We start from the raw sequence: 21,646 nt of genomic DNA on the forward strand, positions 1-21,646 counted from the left end.
CCATCAGGGTAAAAACTGGCTGCCATTTCTCCCATCTCTAAATCTTCCCCCAGCTACCTACCACCTCCTGTCTCACTCCCGTTTACAGAAACCTCAGCAGACCTGTCCACATTCACTGCCCGTAGTTCTCAGCCCTCATTCTCTCTTCAACCCAGCCAGATGGTGTCTTGCCCCATCCCTCTACCAGATGACTCTTGTCACAGTCCCAGTAACTTCCGCAATCCTGAACTCAGTAGTCGATTCTCAGTTGTAATTTTACCTGACCTCTCTGCAGCATCAGACACAATTGGTTTCTCCCACTTCCTTGAACTAGTTTCTTCACTTGGATTGCAGAATGCCACACTGCCTGATGTTCCTCCAGCTTCATGGACCACTCCTTCACCTTGTTTCTGGCTTCCATCTTCCCCTCATTTGGGTTTACAGCTTTAAATATCTTCATGTGATGACTCCACATTTCTATCCCAGCCCCACTTCTAGGAACTCTACTTTCCAAATGCTTACCCGACTCTACTTGGTGGTCTGAAATGCCTCCCAAACTCAACATATCCAGATCAGAACCTCTGACTTCCTGCCCCAAACACTCCTCCCTGTCTTCCTCAATTAATGGTAACTTTGTCCTTTCAGCTGCTTAGACTAAAAATCTTGAAGTCATCCTTGACTCCTTTTTCTCTGATACTCCATATCCAATTTGTCAGCAAATCCTAATGCTCTACCTTCAAAGTGTTATCTAGAATCCCACCACTTCTTACTTCTTCTTTGTCCTCCACCCAGTCCAAGCCACTATCACTTCGAACCTGGATGATTGCAGCAGACCCTCCCTAGACCCCTCCTTCTCTCCTGCCAGTCCTCAATCCAGCAGCAAGAGGAATCAGATCATGTCACTCCTACCTAACGTTTCCAGTGGCTTCCCACGCTATCTCCTGACCTGGGGCCTACAAAGTTCTATGTGCACTGGATGCAGTGGCTTCAAGCCTGTAATCCCAGCACTTTGGGGGACTGAGACAGGAGGATTGCTTGAGGTCAGGAGTTCAAGACCAGCGTGGGCAACAGAGCAAGGCCTTGTCTCTACTAAAAATAAAAATAACTAGCTGGGCATGGTGGTACATGCCTGTAGCCCCAGCTACTCAGGAAGGCTGAGGCAGGAGGATCCCTTGAGCCCTGGAGATGGAGGCTGCAGTGAGCCATGATTGTGCCACTGCACTCCAGCCTGGGTGACAGTGAGATGCCGTCTCAGAATAAATAAATAAGTAAACCTCTGCGTGATCTGTCCTCTGCTCCCTCTGTAACCACAGCACCTTCTACTCTCTTCTTTGTTCACTATGCCTGGGACTTCCCATGGGTGCTTTAGCCTCCAGCATCCTTCATTTACTCCAGTGATAATTTTGTAAACGTGCCATGATGTGAGGTAGGTTGGGAAGCCCAGCTCTAGGCTTGCCTTTTCACTGACCTTTTACTAGAGGATCCTGGGCCATTCTCATCCCTTCTCTGAGGCTGCATTTTCTCCCCTTGTAAAATGGAGATGAGAATACCAGTCCTGCTCACCTCGCTGGTCACAGATGTAAAAGTTCTGCTTTGTCTTAAAGTTCTGGGGAGAAAGAGCTAAGGGTCTGTTAAAGTAGGGAGTTTCCTGGAAATCCCTGAGGTGTTTTTATCCTAACAGGTTCCTAGAATAGTGCCAGACAGACAGACAGACAGCATCAGCCCTGACCACGCCCTCGTGATAGCTGAGGATGGAGACTGAGCCTTAGGGCCTACTCCTTCAGGAACACTGGATCCTGGCAGAAAGCATTTCACCATTCACCACCTTAGGGCACAAATGCCTGGAGCATGGGGGGCTTTCGAGTCTAAGCTTCTGCTTCAGAGGAGGCCTTGCTATCCAGCCTTGGTTCTGACTCTTTGACCCTTGGGATGGACTGAGGGCCTGGCTAGTGGAATAGGCAGGGGTCCACGGTGCCAGCTCCTGGAAGACAGTCCCAGAGTCTCTGCTCTGCCCAGAGTTGGGGGTCTGCTCCAAGGTAGTGAGAACATGGCTCCATGGCAGGTTCTCAGTAAACTACCCTTCCCCTGGGAGTGGGTAGTTTACCAAGAAACTACTCACAGGAGTTTTGGCCAGGAAGCCATGGAGAGCCCTCTTGTCGGGGGCAGGGAAGCCAGAGCTGACCTTCCTTGGCCATGCTGGGTCTGGCTTGGGTCCAGCTTTGCCACCTGAGCCCCACGTTGCTGCACAGCTCAGGCTGGGACTAGGAAACCTCCAAGAGAATCCAGCCCAGCCTGCAGCTGCTGGCCTGGTACATATACATGTGATGGCCAGTGTTGCGGGGTGTTGCCTGACAGGCTGTGGGCTCCTTCTGTCTACCAGCCTTCCTTGGGAACCAGGAAAAAATGCATTAAACAGGAGTTGGCTGTCAGACCACAGGAGAAGTGCTAGATGGGCAGGGGTGGGGCAGATAACCCACTGGCAGCTGGAGGTCCTGGGGTGGCCAGGGCTCCAGGGCAGGGCATCAAGATCCTGGCCAGTCCCTCCCACATTCATGCAGGCTGCCTTTTAGCCTCACTCCCCAGCCCCCTTGGTGCCTCGTGGTAGTAGTCAAGGGAAACTGTCTGGCACAGGGCCTATCACCCATGTCCCCCTTGCCCAGTGGAATGTCCCACTCCAGGGCCTCAGCACAAGGCTGTCTCAGGGCCAGGCTGCCTAGACAACAGGGTGGGGTCACCTGGGGCCTGGTATGTGTATGGGGAGCCCAGTGACTGGAGCTCCCCTCCCCTGCTCCCCCTGATGATGACTATGCCCAGCTCCTGAGGAAAGGAGGCAGGCCTGGGTTGATTGTCCCCATCGGGCCCTGAGCATCTCAATGACCCATCTTCATCTCTCTTGCCTTCACCCTTTGGCAGCAGAGTACCAAACATAGAGCTGGGTTCTCAAAGCATGCTAGGATGTTTAAATGTGTGGATGCCTTACCCACAGCCCATGCTGCTTGATCAGCATACCCCAGACCCCCATTCGTTGCCTTTGCCTGAGCCCCTCTGTCTCCTCCACCAGCCCAGACACCCCAGAGCTACCCTAGAGTCATCTCTATCCCATCAGTGCCTGTTCAGACTTCTGCAGGATGCCTGGTGACAGGGCTTACTCCCCGCAGATGTGGTCCTTCCTGCCACTGCATTGCTTACTACTCAAAGACTTCCTCAGGCCACTCCAGTCCACTGTCCCGCAGGGGCTCCTCGCCCTTCTGGGCTATTTTCTGAGCCCATGGCAAGGAATTCCTCATTTCAGTGCTTCCACCATGCCCTCTTGTTTAGCAGGGGGGAGCCCGGAAGAGGGCCAGGCAGGACTAGGCAGGAGGAGGTGGAAATAGGAGACTCCTGAGGTAGTTCTCCTCTGTTCTGAAGTCGAGCTTGGGCCTGGCTTGGCATCCCCCTTCACCACCACTCCCCAACCCCCCCAACTTCCTGCAGGCTCAGGTGAAAAATAAACACAGTCGGCATTTTCCCTGCAGACCGCAGCGGTCTGCTTGCAGGCTGTGTGCACACTGACAGCCCTTGCCACCACCAGCAGAGAAACTCCCTCGCCTCTGACAGTTGACTCTGAAAACCCCTAAATGCTTGAGCCCCACAACACTTTCCCAGCGAAGAAAGTTGCTGTTTCCTCTACACTCAAGCCCGAGGGGGTAGGGGATAGGTTAGGCCTGTTCAGGTTCTCTCAAGAACGCCTCCCAGTGGCAGGGGACTGTGCCAGCAGAAGCAGCCCCCCAAGAGACCAGGATGCTCAGCTGGTTTCTATTGGTACCATTCGGTCAGGGTATGTTGATGAGCTTCTATTATGTACCAGGCAAAAGAATGCTTCAGGCCAAGAGAAAAGCGTGTACTAATGTGAGTGGAGTGTTTCCCATGTGCTAGACACAGTTCTGAGCACCTTGCAGAGTTTAGCTCAGATACTCCTAAAACAGACCTATGATAGCAGGTTGACTACTATGCCCACCTGACAGACGGGGAAGCTGAGGCACAAGGTCACACAGCTAGTAAGTGGCAGAGCTGGGATGACACCCATGACACTGCAAAGGGCCTATGGTTATTGTGCGCAGAACAAGGTAGGGGGTTGGGAGGAGGCTGTCCCAGTTCTAAACCCAATCTCTCCCTTTGCCAGCCTGGCTGGTCAGGGTTACTTGAACGAGTGCTTCCCTAACCTGAAAAATGCCCCAACAAGTTTTGAGACCCCTGGGATGGGGGTTCTGGCTGCACTGGCAGCCTGTCTGGTGGCAGCAGTTGAGCATGGCCCCAAGGCCCCAGCCATGTCCCCTGCTCACCACGGCACAGTCATGCCAGCCTGCTCCTCCGGCCCACGTGCCTTCCCCCACTGCAGTGTTCCATACTTTCTCCTATTCTGGACTAGGCTGGCCCGCTCTCATCCTGACCTTAGTCTAAGGATCACCTTGTGGAAAGGCCTGTGACCTGCCTTGGGGTACCACCAGCCTGGCTGGCAGAGGTTGGCCTGGGGGTCCTGGAGGGCAGTATCTGCTTGTTAGTCATCTCTGTCTCTCTGGGCTCTGCACTCAGCAGACTTGTCGCATGAAGCCCTCTAAATCCCGGTGCTTCCAGAACCTGTGCATGCCCCCTTCTCAGCCCCAGGGCTGTAACTTCTTCCCTCAGGCAGAAGGCTGCTCCTGATGCCTGGTCCAGAGCTGGGAGAGGCCTTGGGGAAAAGCCCATGGAATGAAGGGCAGATCCCCACTTTGATCCTTGTGCTGCTTCCAGGGCAGAGGCTGACCAGACAGAAAGGTGGGCTATTGCTGTGGTTACTGTTCTGTTTGCCAAGCACACAGAGGTGATTCTGAGTAATGTAAATACCATAAGTGACAACCCACTTGAGGCAGGCCTCAAGATTCTTATAGATTCTTCCCATTTCGCACATGTGGGAAGCAAGGCTCAGTGAGGTTGAGCCTCGTGGCCCTTCAGCCCCCACCAGGCCAGTGCCAGGACCCTTTATGGACGCTCTGGGTCTTCAGTGGCACCAGCCTCATCCTTTCCTTCTCCATGCTCCGGCCACGTGGGTACACTGGCTCAGAGGGCCATGATATTCCCTCTTCCTGGAGTACCCTTCTACCACTTGGCTTGGCAAACTCTAATCCATCTTTCAGGACTCATATAAATAGACTTCCTCCTAGAAGTCTGTCCTACTTCCTCATCTGTGGAGGGGTCCCTTGCCATACCTTCATCCTTAACTCCTTCTGGAGCACTGATCCACTGTGCTATAGTTGACTGTTCATCTATCCTGCCCTTGTGGTCTGGGATTGTGCCCTGACTTATTTATAATGAATATATTAGAGTTGGGCCCTCAAAATTGAGTCCAGTGCAGTGGGGTGGGAGCCATTAGGGAGCCAGTGATTAGGGAGAATGTGTCTGTACTAAATAAGGCACCCTGGCTGGGGCTGGGCACAGGGTCACCGCAGTACAGGCTAGGAAGCTGGGAGGAGCTGGGGCCACTACTTGGACTCAGGACATCCTACTTGGTACCTAAGACCCTTTGGCCTCCTCCTACCCCTGTCCTCTCCTGCCTGCCATACTTTGGGAGTCAGAATGACCAGTCAAAATCAGGGCTGCCATTAATTCATATGGTGCATTTGTGCTAATCAGAAAAAGCACCCCTTCTTCTGGACAGACACCTGGGCCATGCCAGGGCAGTGACTTGGGAAGACACCTGGGCCAAGCACAGTGCAGGCTGGTCTCAGCCCTTGGCCCAGCTCCCCTGGCACAGCCCCTCTGGTTCTCACTTTTCTTCTTTGCACTGCTAGGGCCCACCTGGCAGCCCCACAGCTCCCCCAGGCATCTGCATCTAGAGCTGGGGCCCCACTGACCAGCACCAGTGGTGCTTTAGTGCCGAGGAGTCTGCCCAGTTGCTGAGCAGGATGCCCCCCAAAGCCTCAGACCGTAAGAATGAACTTCCCAGGGGGTGGGCCCCTCAGACTTTCCAAACAGGGCTCATCTGCATATGGACCAAGCCTCAATTTGTGGGCTTTTGCAGATCCCACCTCTGCAGATATACTCCAGTAGGGCTGGGATACTCCAGCAGGGCATGCCCTGCTCATGCCCTTTATCCCTAGGCCCTGCTCCAGGAACTGCCCAGGACACGGTACTCTCCAAAGATGGCCTGCAACCTCCCTACCCACAGCGTGCTGGATGCCCTGTGCCTTACGCCCACCACAAAGCACAGAAAAGCACAGAGTGTGGCTGCGTGGCCAGCTGAGCTGGAAGGGCTGGGGGCTGGCAAGGCCACATCCTTCTGGACCAGGAGCCTTCAGTCCTGCCTGCTGGCACAAGCTCTGGTCACAGTTGCACAGAGCTCTGCTAGGTGCGTGTGGCCAGTCCACCCACTGCTTGGCCTTTACATCAGATAAAGGGGCCTGCCACCGCAGAGGTGGGGACTGGAGTCCCTGCATGTAGGCTTGGCAAACCACAAGCCTGCTCTAGGCCCGGCCTGACCCGAGGCATACTCGCTGAGCCCCACTTAGCTGAGTGGCCTGGCCCCTGGCCTCCAGTGGTTTCTATGCATTCGTTTACTTGTGTTTTCTTTCCTCTGTTTTGAGGTGAACGCCCCTTAGGACAGGATGTTTTTAGAGGAAAATATAAGCTTCCGGGAGGTGCTGCAACTGAGCTGCTAGTTGATGCCACCAACACAGCACAGAGACTGCGCAGCAGCCCTGAGGCTGGCAACCCCCAGCCCAGGCAGTTACTCATGCAGCCCCTCCTCAGTGCTCAGGTGCCCAGGAGCCCACTGTGGATCAGGGCAAGGCACAGCCTCATAGCTCCACTGTCTTTGGCAGTAGGGAAAGCAGGGATCTGGGGAGGGAGGTATTTGAGGAGTTCTGAGGCTGTTTTCCTGGGGGCTTTGCAGAAGAGGCAGAAAAATACCAGAGGTATAGATTTAGAGACGGCAGCCCCCACTGGTAACAGCTGACTGAGTGTCTCGAAGTTTGCAGAGCTCTGCCCCTGCTGGAATCCTACCAGTCTTCCCAACCACTTTGTGCTGTGCATACTTTGCAGATGAGGAACGTGAAGCACAGAGAAGACTCTTGCTCAAGGTCTCATAGCCAGCAGTGGTGGATCTGGATTTGAATCTGGCTCTCTGGTGTTCTTGGCTACAGATCTTTACCATTCAGTGAGAGGCCTCATAGGCAGAACTTCTGCTGGCAACAGCCTGCCAAGGATCTTTTTTTTTTTTTTTTTGAGATGGAGTCTCACTCCGTCACCAAGACTGGAGTGTAGTGGCATGATGTCAGCTCACTGCAACCTCTGCCCGACGGGTTCAAGTGATTCTCCTGCCTCAGCCTCCCGAGTAGCTGGGATTACAGGCGCCTGCCACCGCACCTGGCTAATTTTTGTATTTTTAGTAGAGACGGGGTTCACCATCTTGGCCAGGCTGGTCTTGAACTCCTGACCTCGTGATCCACCCACCTCAGCGGGTAATCCCAAAGTACTGGGATTACAGGTGTGAGCTACTGCACCCAGACAAGAATCTTTCTTGAAACAAATTAGCTAGCAGTGTGGCTCCGACTTCCCCCAGCCCTCAGTGAGGGCACCCTGTCCTTGAAGGAGGTGATTTTAATTCTGTCATAAATAACCAAAAGAAACGCAAGAGGTCATCCCTCCCACAGGGTCTGGCTGGTGCTCTGTGGCCCCATGTGTGAGGACGGGTGGGGCAGCCACTGGAGGCTGGGGTGCTCTTGCAGGGGCTTGCCTAGCTTGAAGCTGGGGAGTGAGAACTGAGAGCCCAGGCAAGTCCCAGAAAGGCAGGGGCTCAAGGGTGGAGGGAGAGAGCCAGGGAGAGAGCCTTGGAGATCACCTCCCCAGCCTTGGCCCTGCAGTCTTGCCCATTTTAATCCAGCAGCCTCTGAGGAGCAGACAAGACAGGGGTTCTGTTCTGTTCTGTTCCAAAGCTTGTACCAGCCCTTAGGACAGTCCTGCCCTGAGGCCACAGTCAGGAAGTGCTCACTCTCCCAGCTATGGCCAGTCAAGACCCCTGGGGCTCTGTCTGGACTGTCTAGCCATTTATCCACAAGGTGTGGAAAGGAGCTCCTGGAGGTGCCAGGCCCTGGTGTGCTACCACCCGAGGGCCACACACCCAGTGTGAGCAGAGGGAGGAGGCTGGGCTTTGCCAACTGCACAGGAGCCTTAGGAGAGCCCCTCATGAGGCAAGTGAGGGAAGGTCACACAAAACTGCTGCAGACAACTCTCAGAAACACACCTGGATGTAGCATCATGCAAACAGGGCAGAGGGTGAAATAGCATAGTCCTGGGGGTGAGGAGTGGGAAGGAATGGAATAGGGGAGCCAGGCACTGGGCTGTGGCTGCAGCACACATGTGCACGGCCAAAGACGCAACAGAGTATAAGGGGAGGGATGGCAAACACCAAGTCAGATGCCTGGGCTCAAATCCCTCCTCCACCACCCACTAGGCACAAGTCTCTCCATTCCTGGGAATCCCCATCTGTAAAATGTCCAGGCCTCATGGGGTTGCTATGAGGTTTAGAGATGAATTAATATTTGCACTTTTTCAACTTAATATTCCTTTTTTACTCAAGAATAAAGTGAAACAAAAGGAGAATAAGCAAAAGCAAGTATGTCCCAAGACAAGGGCTTTTCAGGAACACCAGCTTTGTGCCAGGTCAGGGTGGCCAGCCCTTGATTTCCTCTGGACCACTGCCAGATTCCTGTCAGGCCAGATCACTGGGCTCCTGACTGGCCCGCAATGATCAGAGTGAAAGGGTGGGAGGCAGCAGGCAGCAAGAGAAGAAGAAACTGCCATCAAAGGGCCCCAGTGGAGCTGGCAGTGGTTCCTAAGTGGCTCTGGTTCCTAAGCAGCTTTCCCATGGGGGAATAAGGTGGGCGGGCGCACCCATACCCTGGGACTCCCTCAGCTACTTCAGTCCAGCCATTTCCCATGACTCAGAGCCTATGAAACCCCACAGCCCAGCTTGGGACCACACAGGAGAGTGCCTGGCCCAGAAGTCTTAACAGTGGGCCCTGAGCTACATCAGGACCAATACTAGAGAGGAAGTGATTTACCTATAGACAGGTCTTAATTGTCCTTCCATCACACACCAAATCGGAATCAATACTAAATATCCTTTACAGATACTTTTCCATGTAACATTTGTTCTGGAAGGCCTGGGCACATGCCTTTCAACTAAGAAAGACAGCCCTTTTGGCTCTGGGAGCCCTGAATTTGCCAGGTGTCTGAGGAGGACAGGGGCCATCCCTGACCCAGGCCCAGAGCTATGAGATGTCCCTGGAAAGGCAGTGAGAGGCATGGCCTTTCTCTGGGGCCAGAGGAATCCAGCTGGGTCCAGCTTATGAACCTGGGAGGGTGTTGGGGGTACCACCTAGCTTCTTGGCCCGCAGTGCCCCATCTCCACACATTCTTCAGCAAATCAGATACAGCAGTGAGGAGTGTGGGTTTCAGGATAAAATAGACCAAAGTTCAAATCCTGACTCTGCCAGTTATTAGCACATTCCTTATCTCCTCTAAGCCCCAGTTTCCCCATCTGCAAAAGGGAAGCAACAGTAGTATCTACTTTCTTGGCCTGTACGGATCTTGGTATCACGAGTAAAAGCCCCTGGCACAGGCCTGGCACTTGGGAAGTGTTTGACACGAACTGTTGAAGTTGTTATTCTTTCAACAACTGCTTACTGATGGCACCTACTGTATGCTAGGCCCTAGGGTGGGCACTGAGAATCCAGTGGTGAAGTGAACAGATGTGGCCTGGGCCCCACAGATCCTCCCCAGCCCTTTCTGATCCCAACTCCATCCCTGAAACCACCCCCCGGCAACATGGCCATCAACCTTGTGGCCTTGGCTCTCCCAGGTTCATTTGTCTTCACACTCCATGGGGCTGCCCACCATAGCCAGGCTGCCAGTGAGCTCTGGGGTGGCTGCTGCGGCCAGGCATCCACTCGGTGGCCAGCCCGCTTGGACCTTGGCTGTACCCAGCCAGCAGAGACCTCACTGCTGCCACCGCCGCAAGGCTCTCCACAAGCTGCCTCTCAGCCTCTCGGAGGGCCCACCCACCTCTGCCTTCCTGGCCACCAGGCCAGCCACAGAGCCATCTGATTTGAATGAAACTTCAAACTTAATGACTTTCATGCTGGTTATTTAAAACACAATGTAATTTTCTAAAACACCCTATTATTTCCTTTGATAGCTACAAAGCTTTCCCCAATCCCATAAGCATGTTTATTTTTAGGGAAAAGAGTGGTTTGCAGTTGGTCATAGAGACCATAAAGAGAGGGAACCCACAGACAGCAGGGCAAAGAGTCAACCCTAGAAGCTCAGAGTCCTGTGCTGCCCTGCTTCCCGCTTAGTGGGTTCTCCGATGGACACCGGGGGCTCCCAGACAGGCCCTGCCCTACTCTCACAAGCACGTGGGCAGTGACTCTTGCATCCAACATCAGACACTGGCCAAGTAAACATCAGACTAGGGCCCCTCCCAGTGCTTCCATCCTCAGGGCCTCTGTCCTCTTCTGTAAGATAGTTCCACTAGCTTTCCAGTAAGCTTCCCCCCAGGATTCCAGGCATGGCAAGTCTGGGGAAGGGTCCCAAAGCCACCACCTCACCCTTAGCAGCCTCCTCCTGGCTCTCTCAGACATTCTGCCCTGGGTACAGCCACAGGGCCTGAAGCTTTGACCAGCTGAGTGAGATCTATGCCCAGATAAATTGGCCCCAGGCAGTGGCTGCCCACACTGGGAGGGTGAGTGGGTGGGGCCCTACCAGTCGGGGCTCCCTGGTGAGGGAGGTGGTTTGGTGGTGGGTGTGCGTGCAGAGGTCAGCTGAGCCCCACCAATGCGGGGCGTCCTCTGGGAGCAGCTATTTTTAGGTCCCAGGCTTTCATGTGGCCAAATGATGTGGAGTTTACAAAGCATCAGTAATGCGTTTCAGATGGCGGCTCAGCAGGCCAGGAGGCTGGGCCCGCTGCCACCAGAGCCAGGTCAGAGTTAGTCAGAATCCCTCGGCCTGGACTCCCATCACCTGTCCCTCCCTCCCCACGACCACTTCTTGCCTGATGGGGAGGCTGGCTCTGGAGCAGTGTTTGCAAGGAGCTGCCCAGCAGACCCCAGCTGAGGCCCACCCAGCACACAGGCCCCTCCATGGCCAGGGATTCCCACCCCATTTTAGATGAAGAAACTGAGAACTAGAGAGGTTAACAGATTTGTGTGAGGTTACACAGCAGGGGAAGTGATGGCTTCCTTCCTATCACAGCTCCCTGCCCTCATGAGAAAACTAGGTTTCCTGGGAGGAGGTAATTTGCCACCACTGGCACCCAAACCAGCTCAGACATGGTGGAGTGGGGTCAGCCCTAACTGTGTAAACCCCCAAAGCCTATGCCCACTCTCCCCTGCGGCCACGTCCTGCCCATCCATGCCTAGAGCCTCTGGCACACACTCATCATTTGGAAGCACACAGTGTGGGGCCCAGACAGCTTTCCTGCCCTTGAAGAGAAAGCTGGTTGTTTTAACGGGGAGGGAGGGGTGTTAGGAGGAAGCTTATTTGGCAGAGCGTCTGTTCCTCTGATCTCCAGGGAGTTCTGGCTGTGGAGTCAGGGCTGTGAAGTGACGGCGAGTCCCCAGGCTTGCTCAGCCGCTAGGGTAGTTTGCTGGCAGGGCCCAGGAGAGGGCCAGACTCAGGCTCATCCCAGCTATGCCCCAGGCCAGAGGCCCTACATGGCAAGGGATGGAGGCCCTCTACTCCCTGGGGAACTAGCCAAGAGGAGCCCCATGTTCCAGCAGAAAGGAGGGGAAGGGGGGAACCCTCTGAGGAGGACAAGCCCATCCACAGCTTGTGTGCAGTGGTGGAAGTGGGCCACACATTTTTAAGGGAGGGAGGCAGTTTCCCAGGTCCAGACCCTAAGCATAACAGGTCTGGGAGACAGGGCAGCAAACTGCCTAAATGAAGAAGCTGACAACGTCCTGGTTTCTCAAAGACATCCACCCTCCACCCCCGCCAAGGCCCCTGGGACCATGGAGCTCTGCTAGAGACAATGCTGGTCAGAGATGCTCTCTACACCCTGGCTGAGTCACCAATGGGCCCTGGGACCTGAAGGAGCCACTGACCTCTGAGGTAGAGTTCCCCTCAGTAATCAGGAGGCCAGACCCTAGGCTCCCAAACCCTGAGAGCATGAGAGTCAAATGGAAAGACAGGAAAATGGAAACTTCCCACCTGTAAGGTACCCTTGCCTTGCACTGCCCAATATCCATGGGTCTTCTCTGCCCAAAGCCTATCCCTCCCTTGACTCTGCTCGAGTTCCTCCCATAATCCCCATGCCTCCTAGCATTCACCCTGTCCCAGCAGCTGGCTCTGCCCACCTTTGCCCACCATATCCAATTCCCACCATCTGTGTGTGGGCACCGCCTTGCCCTACCATGATGCCAACATGCTGCATGTGCCCACCAGCCTCTCCTAGGCTCTGGAACCAGCACTGCCCCAGCACCAAGGTCACAGCCTGGGCCTTTCTTCTCCAGCCTTACCACATGTCCCTCACGGACCCCTTTGCTGATGGAGCATGCTGGCCTCCGCCTCTCTCCTCCTTTGTTCCAGCAGGGCCCCCACCCAGAGTGTTCTCCGCCTCTCACCTGTGCAGGCCCCTCTCTCAGAAGCCTCCCCTGCTGCTCCCATTGGCCTTTCCTTCCTCGGTGCCCTTTTTCCAACTCCAGCAGAACCTCAGAGCCAACTTGGAGGCTCCCAATGAAAGTCTCCTTGTCTCCCAGGACTGAGCTCTGGAAGGCCAGGGATAACCTGTAATGTGCTGAGTCAGGCCAAGTATACAGAAGGGATTCAGTCAGGGTATGGACCCAAGATTACAGCACAGAATGTGTTGTCTGTCGACAGGCTGAGGGCCTAAGGGTGGGGTGGGCTATAGGGCATTGCCCCGAGAGCTGGGAAAGGGAAGTGTGGCCAAGGCCCTAGTGCTGCCTCAGCTTTTGGAGCACTCACACTCCTGTTACAAGCCTTCCCTCCACCACCATACCTGCTCAGGAGGCACCTATGTGTGCTGGCTCTTTCACATACACTGCCTCTTTCCACACTGACCCAAGCAGGTGAGAACCCTCATTATCCTCAGTTTTAGATAAGGAAACTAAGGCTCAGAGGGGCTGACTCACACAGGGCCACCCAGCCAAAGAATGGCAGATACAGTGTCAGAGCATTGTGCAGACTCAATGCCTTCCCTCTGTCTATTCCTCTAAGGGGCCTTGGATAAGTCTCTTCCCTGATCTGGCCTCCCTGTCCCCACCTGCAGCAGGAGGATCTGTGCACTGTACCATTGGGGGTGGGGGCCCCTGTGACCTGATAAAACACCTGTTTCCTCCAACTAAGCCTTGTTTGTACACAGCAGCAGGAAGCATCAGTCACAAGGTATGAGGGGTGTGACTGTATGGCTTTGGGACCGCAACAGCCTGAGGAGGCTCAGAGGAGCTGTGGCTTCCCTTGTACCCCCAGGAGGCTCTGGGCCTACCCCTGACCCATCTGACCTCAGCAATTATGTGACTTTAAACCAGCATCCCTGGAGCCTTACTTATAGCTCAGCTAAACCTCCTTCCTTGGAGGGGCAGGGGATAGGGTATGGTCTCCAGAGACACAGAAAGGGGGCCACCCTCATCCCTCTCTGCTTCAGCCTACTCACACTTGAATCTCAGAGCAGCTGGGGAGGTGGCAGTGCTGGTATGAATGCTCCCGTGTGCTGTGTGGAAACTGGCTTGGTGGAACCTGGTAGAGCTGGTGGAAGGATCCCAGGTCTTAGCAACCAATCCACAACTCTTTGCCAGCCCTGGGTTTTGGGACGGTCTTCTTTGCCCTGCTGAGCTAGTACTCACCCTGACTTTCCAGAGGAGGGGCATGCCACCCTGAATTCCCAGCCATCCCTCCCTGCCTTAGGACAGAGTGGGGCAGGAAGCCTGGCTCTAACCAGGGGTCTGTGGGATTGGCCCTCTTCATGGTGCTCTCCTGGCTTTGAAAGGCATCAAGACTTTGAGGGAGCCATGCTCAAAGTCTCACCTCACAGCCCTTACACAGCCTTCCAAGGAAAGAAATGTAATTTAAAATAGCTCACAGTTGTACTGCCCACCACAAATCTATTCAATGAAGAACTCCATGTCAGCTGTGCTGAGCCACTATAAGCAAGGGACAGTCACAGCTCTGAACCTAGAGCAAACGGGGCACCAGGGAACCAAAATGCCTCGATTCTTCCTACCTCTTGACCCATACTTCTGTTTGGGTATTATGCTTCAGGAACATAGGCAAGGTGGAGTGATGTGTACAGAACATCATTCACACTGGGAAAGAAGGCAGCTGTGGAGGCAGCCCACACCCGCGCACGGCATCATGGAAAGAGTGAGGGGCACGCACAGGGCAGCCAAGGCTTCCCAGGCTGATCACCATGAGGCTTTTTTGCCATTTTTTTTTGAGAAGGAGTCTGGCTCTGTTACCCAGGCTGGAGTGCTGTAGCACGATCTCGGCTCACTGCAACCTCTGTCTCCCGGGTTCAAGTGATTCTCCTGCCTTGGCCTCTGGAGTAGAATAGCTGGGATTACAGGCACGTGCCACCATGCCCAGCTAATTTTGTATTTTGTAGTGATGGGGTTTCACTATGTTGGCCAGGCTGGTCTTGAACTCCTGACCTCAAGTGATCCTTTGCCCACCTTGGCCTCCCAAAGTGCTGGGATTACAGGTGTGAGCCACTGTGCCCAGCCAACCTTTTTTTTTAAAAAAAAAACAAAACAAAACAGCTTAAGCTTCTAACATCTCATGTAAAGGAGTGAAGAAGGGGAGTCTCAGGTCAATCTTTGTGGTGGTGGGCAAGAATTCTTAGGAAGGAGTGAGTGGCTGTGGCTCCCAGCTTGGTCCCAGGGATACCACTTCCCCACCCAAGAATCCTGGGTCAGGCAGGGCAGTGAGTGGGGGACCTGTCCCGAGTCCCCAATCCCAGGATTCAGACCTCCAGACTACTCCAGCCCCAAGTCCACATGGGGCCTGCCACTGAGCCACCACTGACCCCAGGGGAGCCAGGCCAGCAAGGGACAAGGGTTCAGTCATGGTTGACTCCCCCGGCCAGGCTGCACTGGCACCTCCCTGGTCCCCTCCCTGGCACTGCTGCCGGTCTTCACTCCAGCTTTGGGAGGAGGGCTCACCACTCCCATTGTGCAGAGGAGGAAACAAACAGCCAGGGCTTTCTTTGGGTTAAGCATGGTGAGTGCATTGTAAAGTAGTGCCAAGCGCTTCAGCCTGAAGAGCTGCCAGGGCGGGCAAGGCAGCTGGAGCTGGAGGATGAGGAAGGACCCACAGGGATGGTCAGAAGGGGCTCCCTGAGGCAGAGACGTCTGAACTGAACCCTGAGTGAGGAATGGGAAGGTGGTGGCTATGTGCAGGGCTGGGGAAGAGACTTCTGAGTGGAGGGAAGCAGGGCAGGAGTCCTGAGGTGTAAAGAAGTTGCTGGCTGCAAGACCGTGCCCCCCAGGACAGGGATGGGACTGCTATCAGGGACAGAGCGAGAGGCTGGTGCAGGTGACAAGGGGCAGCTGGCGGGGGCCACCCAGGCACTCAGCTCTGGTGAGTGGCTTGGACTTTTTACTCCAAGAGCATTGGGAAGCTAATGCAGGGTTTAATCAGATGAGAGCTGTAATATGATTTCTGTTTTAAAGGACCCCTTTGGCTGCTATATGAAGCCTGGACTGTGGGTTAGGATGGGGGTTAGTGGGTGAGGGAGGGGGCCCCTGGGGGGGTTGTTGCTGCTGTCTGGGTGAGAGATGGCGATAGTTTGGGCTTCAAGTGCTGACTGCAGAGAAGCTGGATGTGTTCAGAGAAGCCTGGGCTCTGCCAGTCCCTCCCTTGTCTTCATCTGTTGGATACCCTGTGGCCTTCAGAGTGCTGATCAGTGGGCTCTCCCTCACAGCAGGGGCTGGGGCTGGTGACGGGAGCTTCTCCTGCCAGCTCCTGCTTCAGGTCTCTATCTGTCTCCTCCACTCAGCCGGGCACTCCCAGGGGCAGATCCTGCTTCCAGTGTGGGGGCCCAGTACCTGGTACTCAGCCTGGTGCCAAATTTCCTCCTAACAGGCTTCACTCCAGCCAGGGCTGGCGCTCAACACCAATCACTAACGCTTCCCAGCAAGGCCCACGGCTCGCTCTGTGGTTTGTGGAGGCCGGCGGGTGCTCCTGCACCTACTCATCACTGCAAAGTGCCTCGGACAGGCTGGCCGTGCGTCAGCAGCACTTCCTTCCTCTGCTGGAACCTTGCTCATACCCTCACCTCCTGCTCCCCCAGGCACACACTGGACCTGCTGGGAGCCCCAACATGAGTCCACTGCCTGAGCGAGGCTCTTTCCACTGGACCTGATACCTGATGCCTGACCCCCTGGCTTGGGGCATGCCCAGGGACCTGGATGGCTGTGGAGATCAGGGACAGGGAAACATGACCCCAAGTCTGCCAACAGCTAAAGGCCTCAGCCTTTTTATTTAAATTGAGATGTAATTTACATATCATAAAATACATCGTTTTAAAGGGTATATAATTCATTGGCTTTTGGTATATTCATAAGGTTGTGCAACTGCCACCACTATGTAATTCCAGAACGTATTCATCACCCCAGAGAGTATCCCCATATCCACTAGCAGTCACACCCCGGCCCCTCTTCCATCAGCCCCCAGCAAGCACTGATCCTCTGTCTCTATAGATGTTTATTCTGGGTATTTCATCAAAATGACAAAAGGCTCAGCTTCTGTCCAAGCTACAGACTCCAAGTAGAGCTCATAGGAGCCACAGAGCAACGCTGCCTCACATCGTTTTTGGATATGACCAGACTGACTAAGCTGTTGTGTGCACCCAGAAGCTTGCATTTGCCTAAGGAATAATGCCTTACTCATCCCAGAATCTCCCCCAAAGTACAGCCTAGGATCAGCTCACTATCCTCCTGCTCACTGCCTCCACCAACTCTCAGGTCTCAGAGCAGAGAAGAGAAAACAAAACCAAACCGAAGCCCAGGCAACACAACAAGATCCCCTTGCTACAAAAAACAAAACCAAACTTACCCAGGCATGGCGGTGCATACCTGTAGTCCTAGCTGCTCAGGAGGCTGAGGTGGGAGCATTGTTTTAGCCCAGGAGTTCGAGGCTGCAGTGAGCCAAGATCATACCACTGCACTCCAGCCTGGGCAACAGAGTGAGACCCTGTCTCTTAAAAAAAACAAAAACAAAACAAAAAACCCTAGTTACTGGTTTAGGCCAGTAACTGCCTGCAAGCCTACACTCATTGCCTGACAGTGTTCATGGAATGAACTTTGACCTAATTTCTTCTTCCTCAAACAAGCTTAAAAGAAGCCTACTACCAAAAAGAAGGAACTTTTTTGGAAGAAAAAAAAAGTGTCCTGTGGCAGTTGGCTGTGGGGTGGTCATTCAGCCCACTGCTCCTGGTGAGGTTCGAAGTGGGCTGTTTTGAGGTCTCTAACACAGCAGCCGCATGGGCATCCCACACATGGGCAGAGCAGTCCCTGGTATAGGCTTTTCCTGCTCTCAAGGGAAGTCCAGTGACTGGCCTCGGGCATCTCACCGTAAGTGCTGACGACTTGGATGCCCTCAGAGAGGGCCAGGCAAAGGGCAAGGTGGCAGGGCCTGAGCAGCAAGTTGTCTGTCTTTTAAAGATGGGCTTGGGAAAGTGACCAGCTTTGGAAAAATTTTCCAAAGGTAGTTTTTCCTCAGGGTCCTTGCAAGGGTCTCCTGACCCAAGATAAGAGGATCATTCCTGGTTCCAGACACATGAACCTTGAATGCAATGATAAATGTGCTTCTAAAATGTGGGGGATCCATCCACTTTGCTTGGTAAAACCCAACCACATTTTAAATGCCCACAGGTGTTCAGGTAATGCAAGCAAATACTCTGACTTGCTACGTATTTGTAACTGGCAGGTTTGCTGAAAGAGGTTCACCTAAATTCACATACATCTTCCTCACCCAGTGTCACTCCAACTGAGACCTCTGCCCCTGTCCTTTTCTGCAGCCCCACAGAGCAGCTGAGGCCAGGACACAGAGAGTCAGTGTCAGAGCCCATCTTCCTCTTCCTGTGTGCCTAGAACCCAGACAGTGGGGAGGAGCACAAGGGGGTTTGTACCTATAGGAGCGGGTGTGATACATAGAAATGCATCTGCTGTAGCTTGAGAAAGACCAAAAGGTGAAAAATAAATGACCCAGGCCCATGGTATTGTGCCTCCCCCACTATCCTGACTGTTAGAGGCTACTCTTGACCTGTGTAGCCAAAGGACACCAAACAGTCCCATCACCCTTCTCCCGACAGCAGAACGAGGTCCTCCCTGCTCCAGATAATCTCCCAGCACTTGCCCACACCACAAGATGAGCTCTGAAAGGATGCCTTTTCCCTGTGCTGCTATGGAGCCCCGGGAGGATGAAGTGGAGCCTTGGGCCTAGGCCTTTTGTCTAATCATGGTCCCACGGTGACCCCGGCCCCCATGCAAGCAGATCACCTGCCGGAAGTCTGGCACTGGTGAGTTATGTCAACCTGGTCCCAAATCTAAGGGTTTGCATTTTGTAGGGATCCAAATGCATCTTTGTTAAGCATGGGCTCATGTGGAGTGAGTTTTCTGGGTACAGTCACTGCACAGGGGGAAGGCTGGTGGGCAAGCCCCTCACCTCACAGACTTGGAAGGAAGTGAACCACCTCATACACCAAGCCACCCCAGAACAGAAAGTCGGATACAGAGACTACTCAGAAAACATGCTCATTTTGCAGATGAGGAAATAGGGGCTCAAAGGGCAAGAAGTTCATTTTTAGCCATACAACAGGTTTTCCAGCCTGGGCTTCTGGAGAGAAGCTGGATGTCTTCTCACTCCCACCAGCTCAGCATGCAGCAGCTCTCAGAACCACCCTCTTCACTCTTGATCTGAAACAGCCTAACAGTTACTCTCTCCTCCCTCTGGTGACCCTGCCATAGCCATGTGAACCTTCAGCCTGCCAGCCCCACCTGCACTGGGGTTACATCCACACCCAACATTCGCTCACCACAGTCATCCAAACCTTCCACATACCCTCACCCCAACTTGGGCCAACTGAGAAGAGCGTGAACACAAATAGGAATTTCTTTAAAAGAGCAACTGTACTGCTCCAAAGCACTCAGAATAGGTTCTTCACACTAAGGTCATTTGCACCAGCAGGCATGGTTTGTAATGATCATGAAATCTTTTCAAAGCACTGGGTACTTAAAAATATTTAATTCACGAATTCATTAAACTGGTCCCTTCTCAACATCACTGATTTGTGGCATCTTTGCCAACCCTTCTTGGTGTGTCTGAGACCAAGCCAGTTTCCTAAGAACCCACTTTCCACACATGGTGTTAAGGGTCCTTCTTTGGCAAGGGTGCACGCACACGGGTAAGGACACAGTACAGCACGTTTCTTCTGTACAACCAGGGGAGTTGAACAGATAAGCTTTGCCCATTCCTCCAAGCCAAGGAGGCTCAGGGCTTCCTGGGCTAGTTAGAAAGTCAAATGCAAAGCTCTGAGCTCAGATCAGAGCAGCGAGGAGAGAGGGTGGTCTCATCTCAAAAGTTAGAAGACCCTACCCTGGCATCACCCAGCACCAGGACAGAGCCTGCAACTGCTTATGCGCAAGCTAGGAAGACAAAAGCCAAGAGCCAGAGGGCAGGGGGGTGCCCCAGGGCAGCCCCTCCTTCTTTCAGCAAAGTTCTCCTTTTGGTTCGGATCCCACTGGATGTGTATGGGAAAAAAGACCAACACAGGAGTTTCGTCTGTTTTGTTCCAGGCAGAAGTCTCTTGCCGGTGCCTCACCTACCTGGTCAAGGAGGTTGCAAGCAGAGGGCGGCACTGGCTGCTGGAGCCACTTACCAGCGGGGGCTGCGGCTGGGGGTGCTGCCCTGCTCCCGAGGCGGGTGGGTAGTGCATGAGCAGATTGAAGGCGGAGTAGACGGTCTCTTTGTACATGCCGCTGGCGCACTCCGGAGCCTTCAGGCCTGGAAAAACCACAGCTGGGTCAGACACACCAGCCCTGGCGGCGGCTGGGGTTGAAGGCTGTCTGCTCTTGAGAGAAAAAGAATTGCCAAGGGGTCCCCTGCAAGTTCCTGACTTGGAAAGGAACGGGCTGGGAGTATCCGCAGTGCCAAGTTTTGGGGGAAGGACCTGGAGTGCAGGCCTCCCCGAGGCGGCCCCTACTTGACCCCCCCCCACCCCGCCCTCCAACCAAGGAACCTTGGCCAACTCTGTCTCCTGAAGGCGGCGGATTAGTCAGTCACCTGGGCAGGAGGGGAGGCGGGGATGGCGGGGGTCTGTTTACTCCTATAAAGGTCAGGGCACCGGAAGTGACTCGACCCGGCGGCGCCCGGGAAGCCCGCCCCCCACTCCCACCCCCGGGTTCTGCCGCCTCCCGAGCTGCGGTGGGGGAGGCACCCGGCTCCCCACGGTCCTCGGCTTCCCGGTCCCACCGAGGCCAAGGCCTGAGCGCGAGGAAGCGGAGCCGGGCAGGGCAGAAACTCACCGTCCTCCAGGGGCTCTGGAAGTTTGTCCGGGAAGAGTCTCTGCGCAGCGTGCTCCCGCCCGAGAGCCTGGAGGGAGAACCGGAGAGGCGTGAGGGGCGCTGGGACCGCGGGGGTCGGGGCCAGAGCCCAGACAGGGGCGCCCTGCACGCTGGAGACCCCCGGGGCCGCGCGCAGCGGGGGCGGCGGGGCGCGGTGACCCCGTGGGAGGAGCTGGCGCCGGCGGGCGCTCACCTCGGCCTCGCCGCGGGTCCCGGCGCCGGTCCCCGGGACCCCCGGGATCCCCGCGCCGCCAGCCGCGCCCTCGGACTCGTTCACCAGCGACGACTTGAGCTCCGCCAGGTCGCGCTCGGGACCCGCGGCGCTGTCGCGGCTCTTGTCGTCCTGCTCCTCGCCCTCATCCTGGAAGGCCAGCAGCTCGTCCGGCGCTCCGAGGTCGTCGCCGCCGCCCGAGCCGCCCCCGCCGGAGTCCAGCTGCGGCATAGTGCGCTCCGCCCGCCGGGGCGCGGGGCGTAGGGAGTGAGGGGCGCAGAGCCGGCCCGGGGGGCGGCGAGCCCGGAGTCCGAACCTCCGAACCCGAATCGCGGCGGCCGGAGCGCGGGCTGACTCCGCCTGGGCGGGCTACAGGCGCGGGCTAGGGCGCGGGGCAGAGCGGCTCCAGGAGCTGGCGGGTCCGAACATCAAAGGCGCCGCCGGCCTAGGGCCGGGGGCGGGGCGGGGCCGGCAGGGGCGGGGACACAGGTCCGCTCCGCCCCTCCTCTCCCGGGAGAGGCCAGGACGCGCCCTCTGGCATAGTCTTAAAGGGCTCGCGCTCCAGGAGCTCACCGCGAGCGAGAAGTCCGCGGAGCCTGAGAATCATCACCCTTCTCCCGAAACGCAGAGACTCTAAAGGCAACTCCTGACCCCACTTACCTACAACCAGATATTAACCCCGCATCCTGCGCCCAGGTTTCCCCTTCAGCTTCGGAGGGGAGGGGTCCCCTAGGCCCTTGGGACTTGGGCGTGGCTTACCACCGCAGCTGCGGTGTGAACTGTATCGCGCCCGGGCTCCACGGCGCCCTGTGCTTTGAACTGGGGCTTCCTAGAGCTAGCGGCTGCTTGAGGCTGTGCTCGG

General features: G+C 55.3%; 1 protein-coding gene across 13 annotated transcripts in view; it reads right to left on the minus strand.

Moving 5' to 3' along the window:
• TCF7 (transcription factor 7) overlaps window positions 1-21,220 on the minus strand; it is a 33,044-nt gene extending 11,824 nt beyond the window's left edge. For 9 of the 13 annotated variants that reach the window (XM_035290839.3, XM_054251982.2, XM_035290837.3 and 6 more), the window contains exons 1-3: window positions 20,767-21,220; window positions 20,535-20,601; window positions 19,889-20,013 (exon numbers count right to left, since the gene is read on the minus strand). In XM_035290839.3, the coding sequence (XP_035146730.2) occupies window positions 19,889-20,013; window positions 20,535-20,601; window positions 20,767-21,015 (441 nt within the window). In that variant the 5' untranslated portion in view covers window positions 21,016-21,220. Of the gene's footprint in view, window positions 1-19,888; window positions 20,014-20,248; window positions 20,311-20,534; window positions 20,602-20,766 lie in introns of those variants that run through there. The other 4 variants (XM_078364831.1, XM_078364832.1, XM_078364830.1 and 1 more) reach the window with 1 other exon arrangement.
• Between the last annotated feature and the right edge of the window lie 426 nt (window positions 21,221-21,646).

The sequence above is a fragment of the Callithrix jacchus genome, chromosome 2 (genome assembly GCF_049354715.1).
Source record: "Callithrix jacchus isolate 240 chromosome 2, calJac240_pri, whole genome shotgun sequence".
In the NCBI taxonomy this organism is placed as follows: domain Eukaryota; kingdom Metazoa; phylum Chordata; class Mammalia; order Primates; family Cebidae; genus Callithrix; species Callithrix jacchus.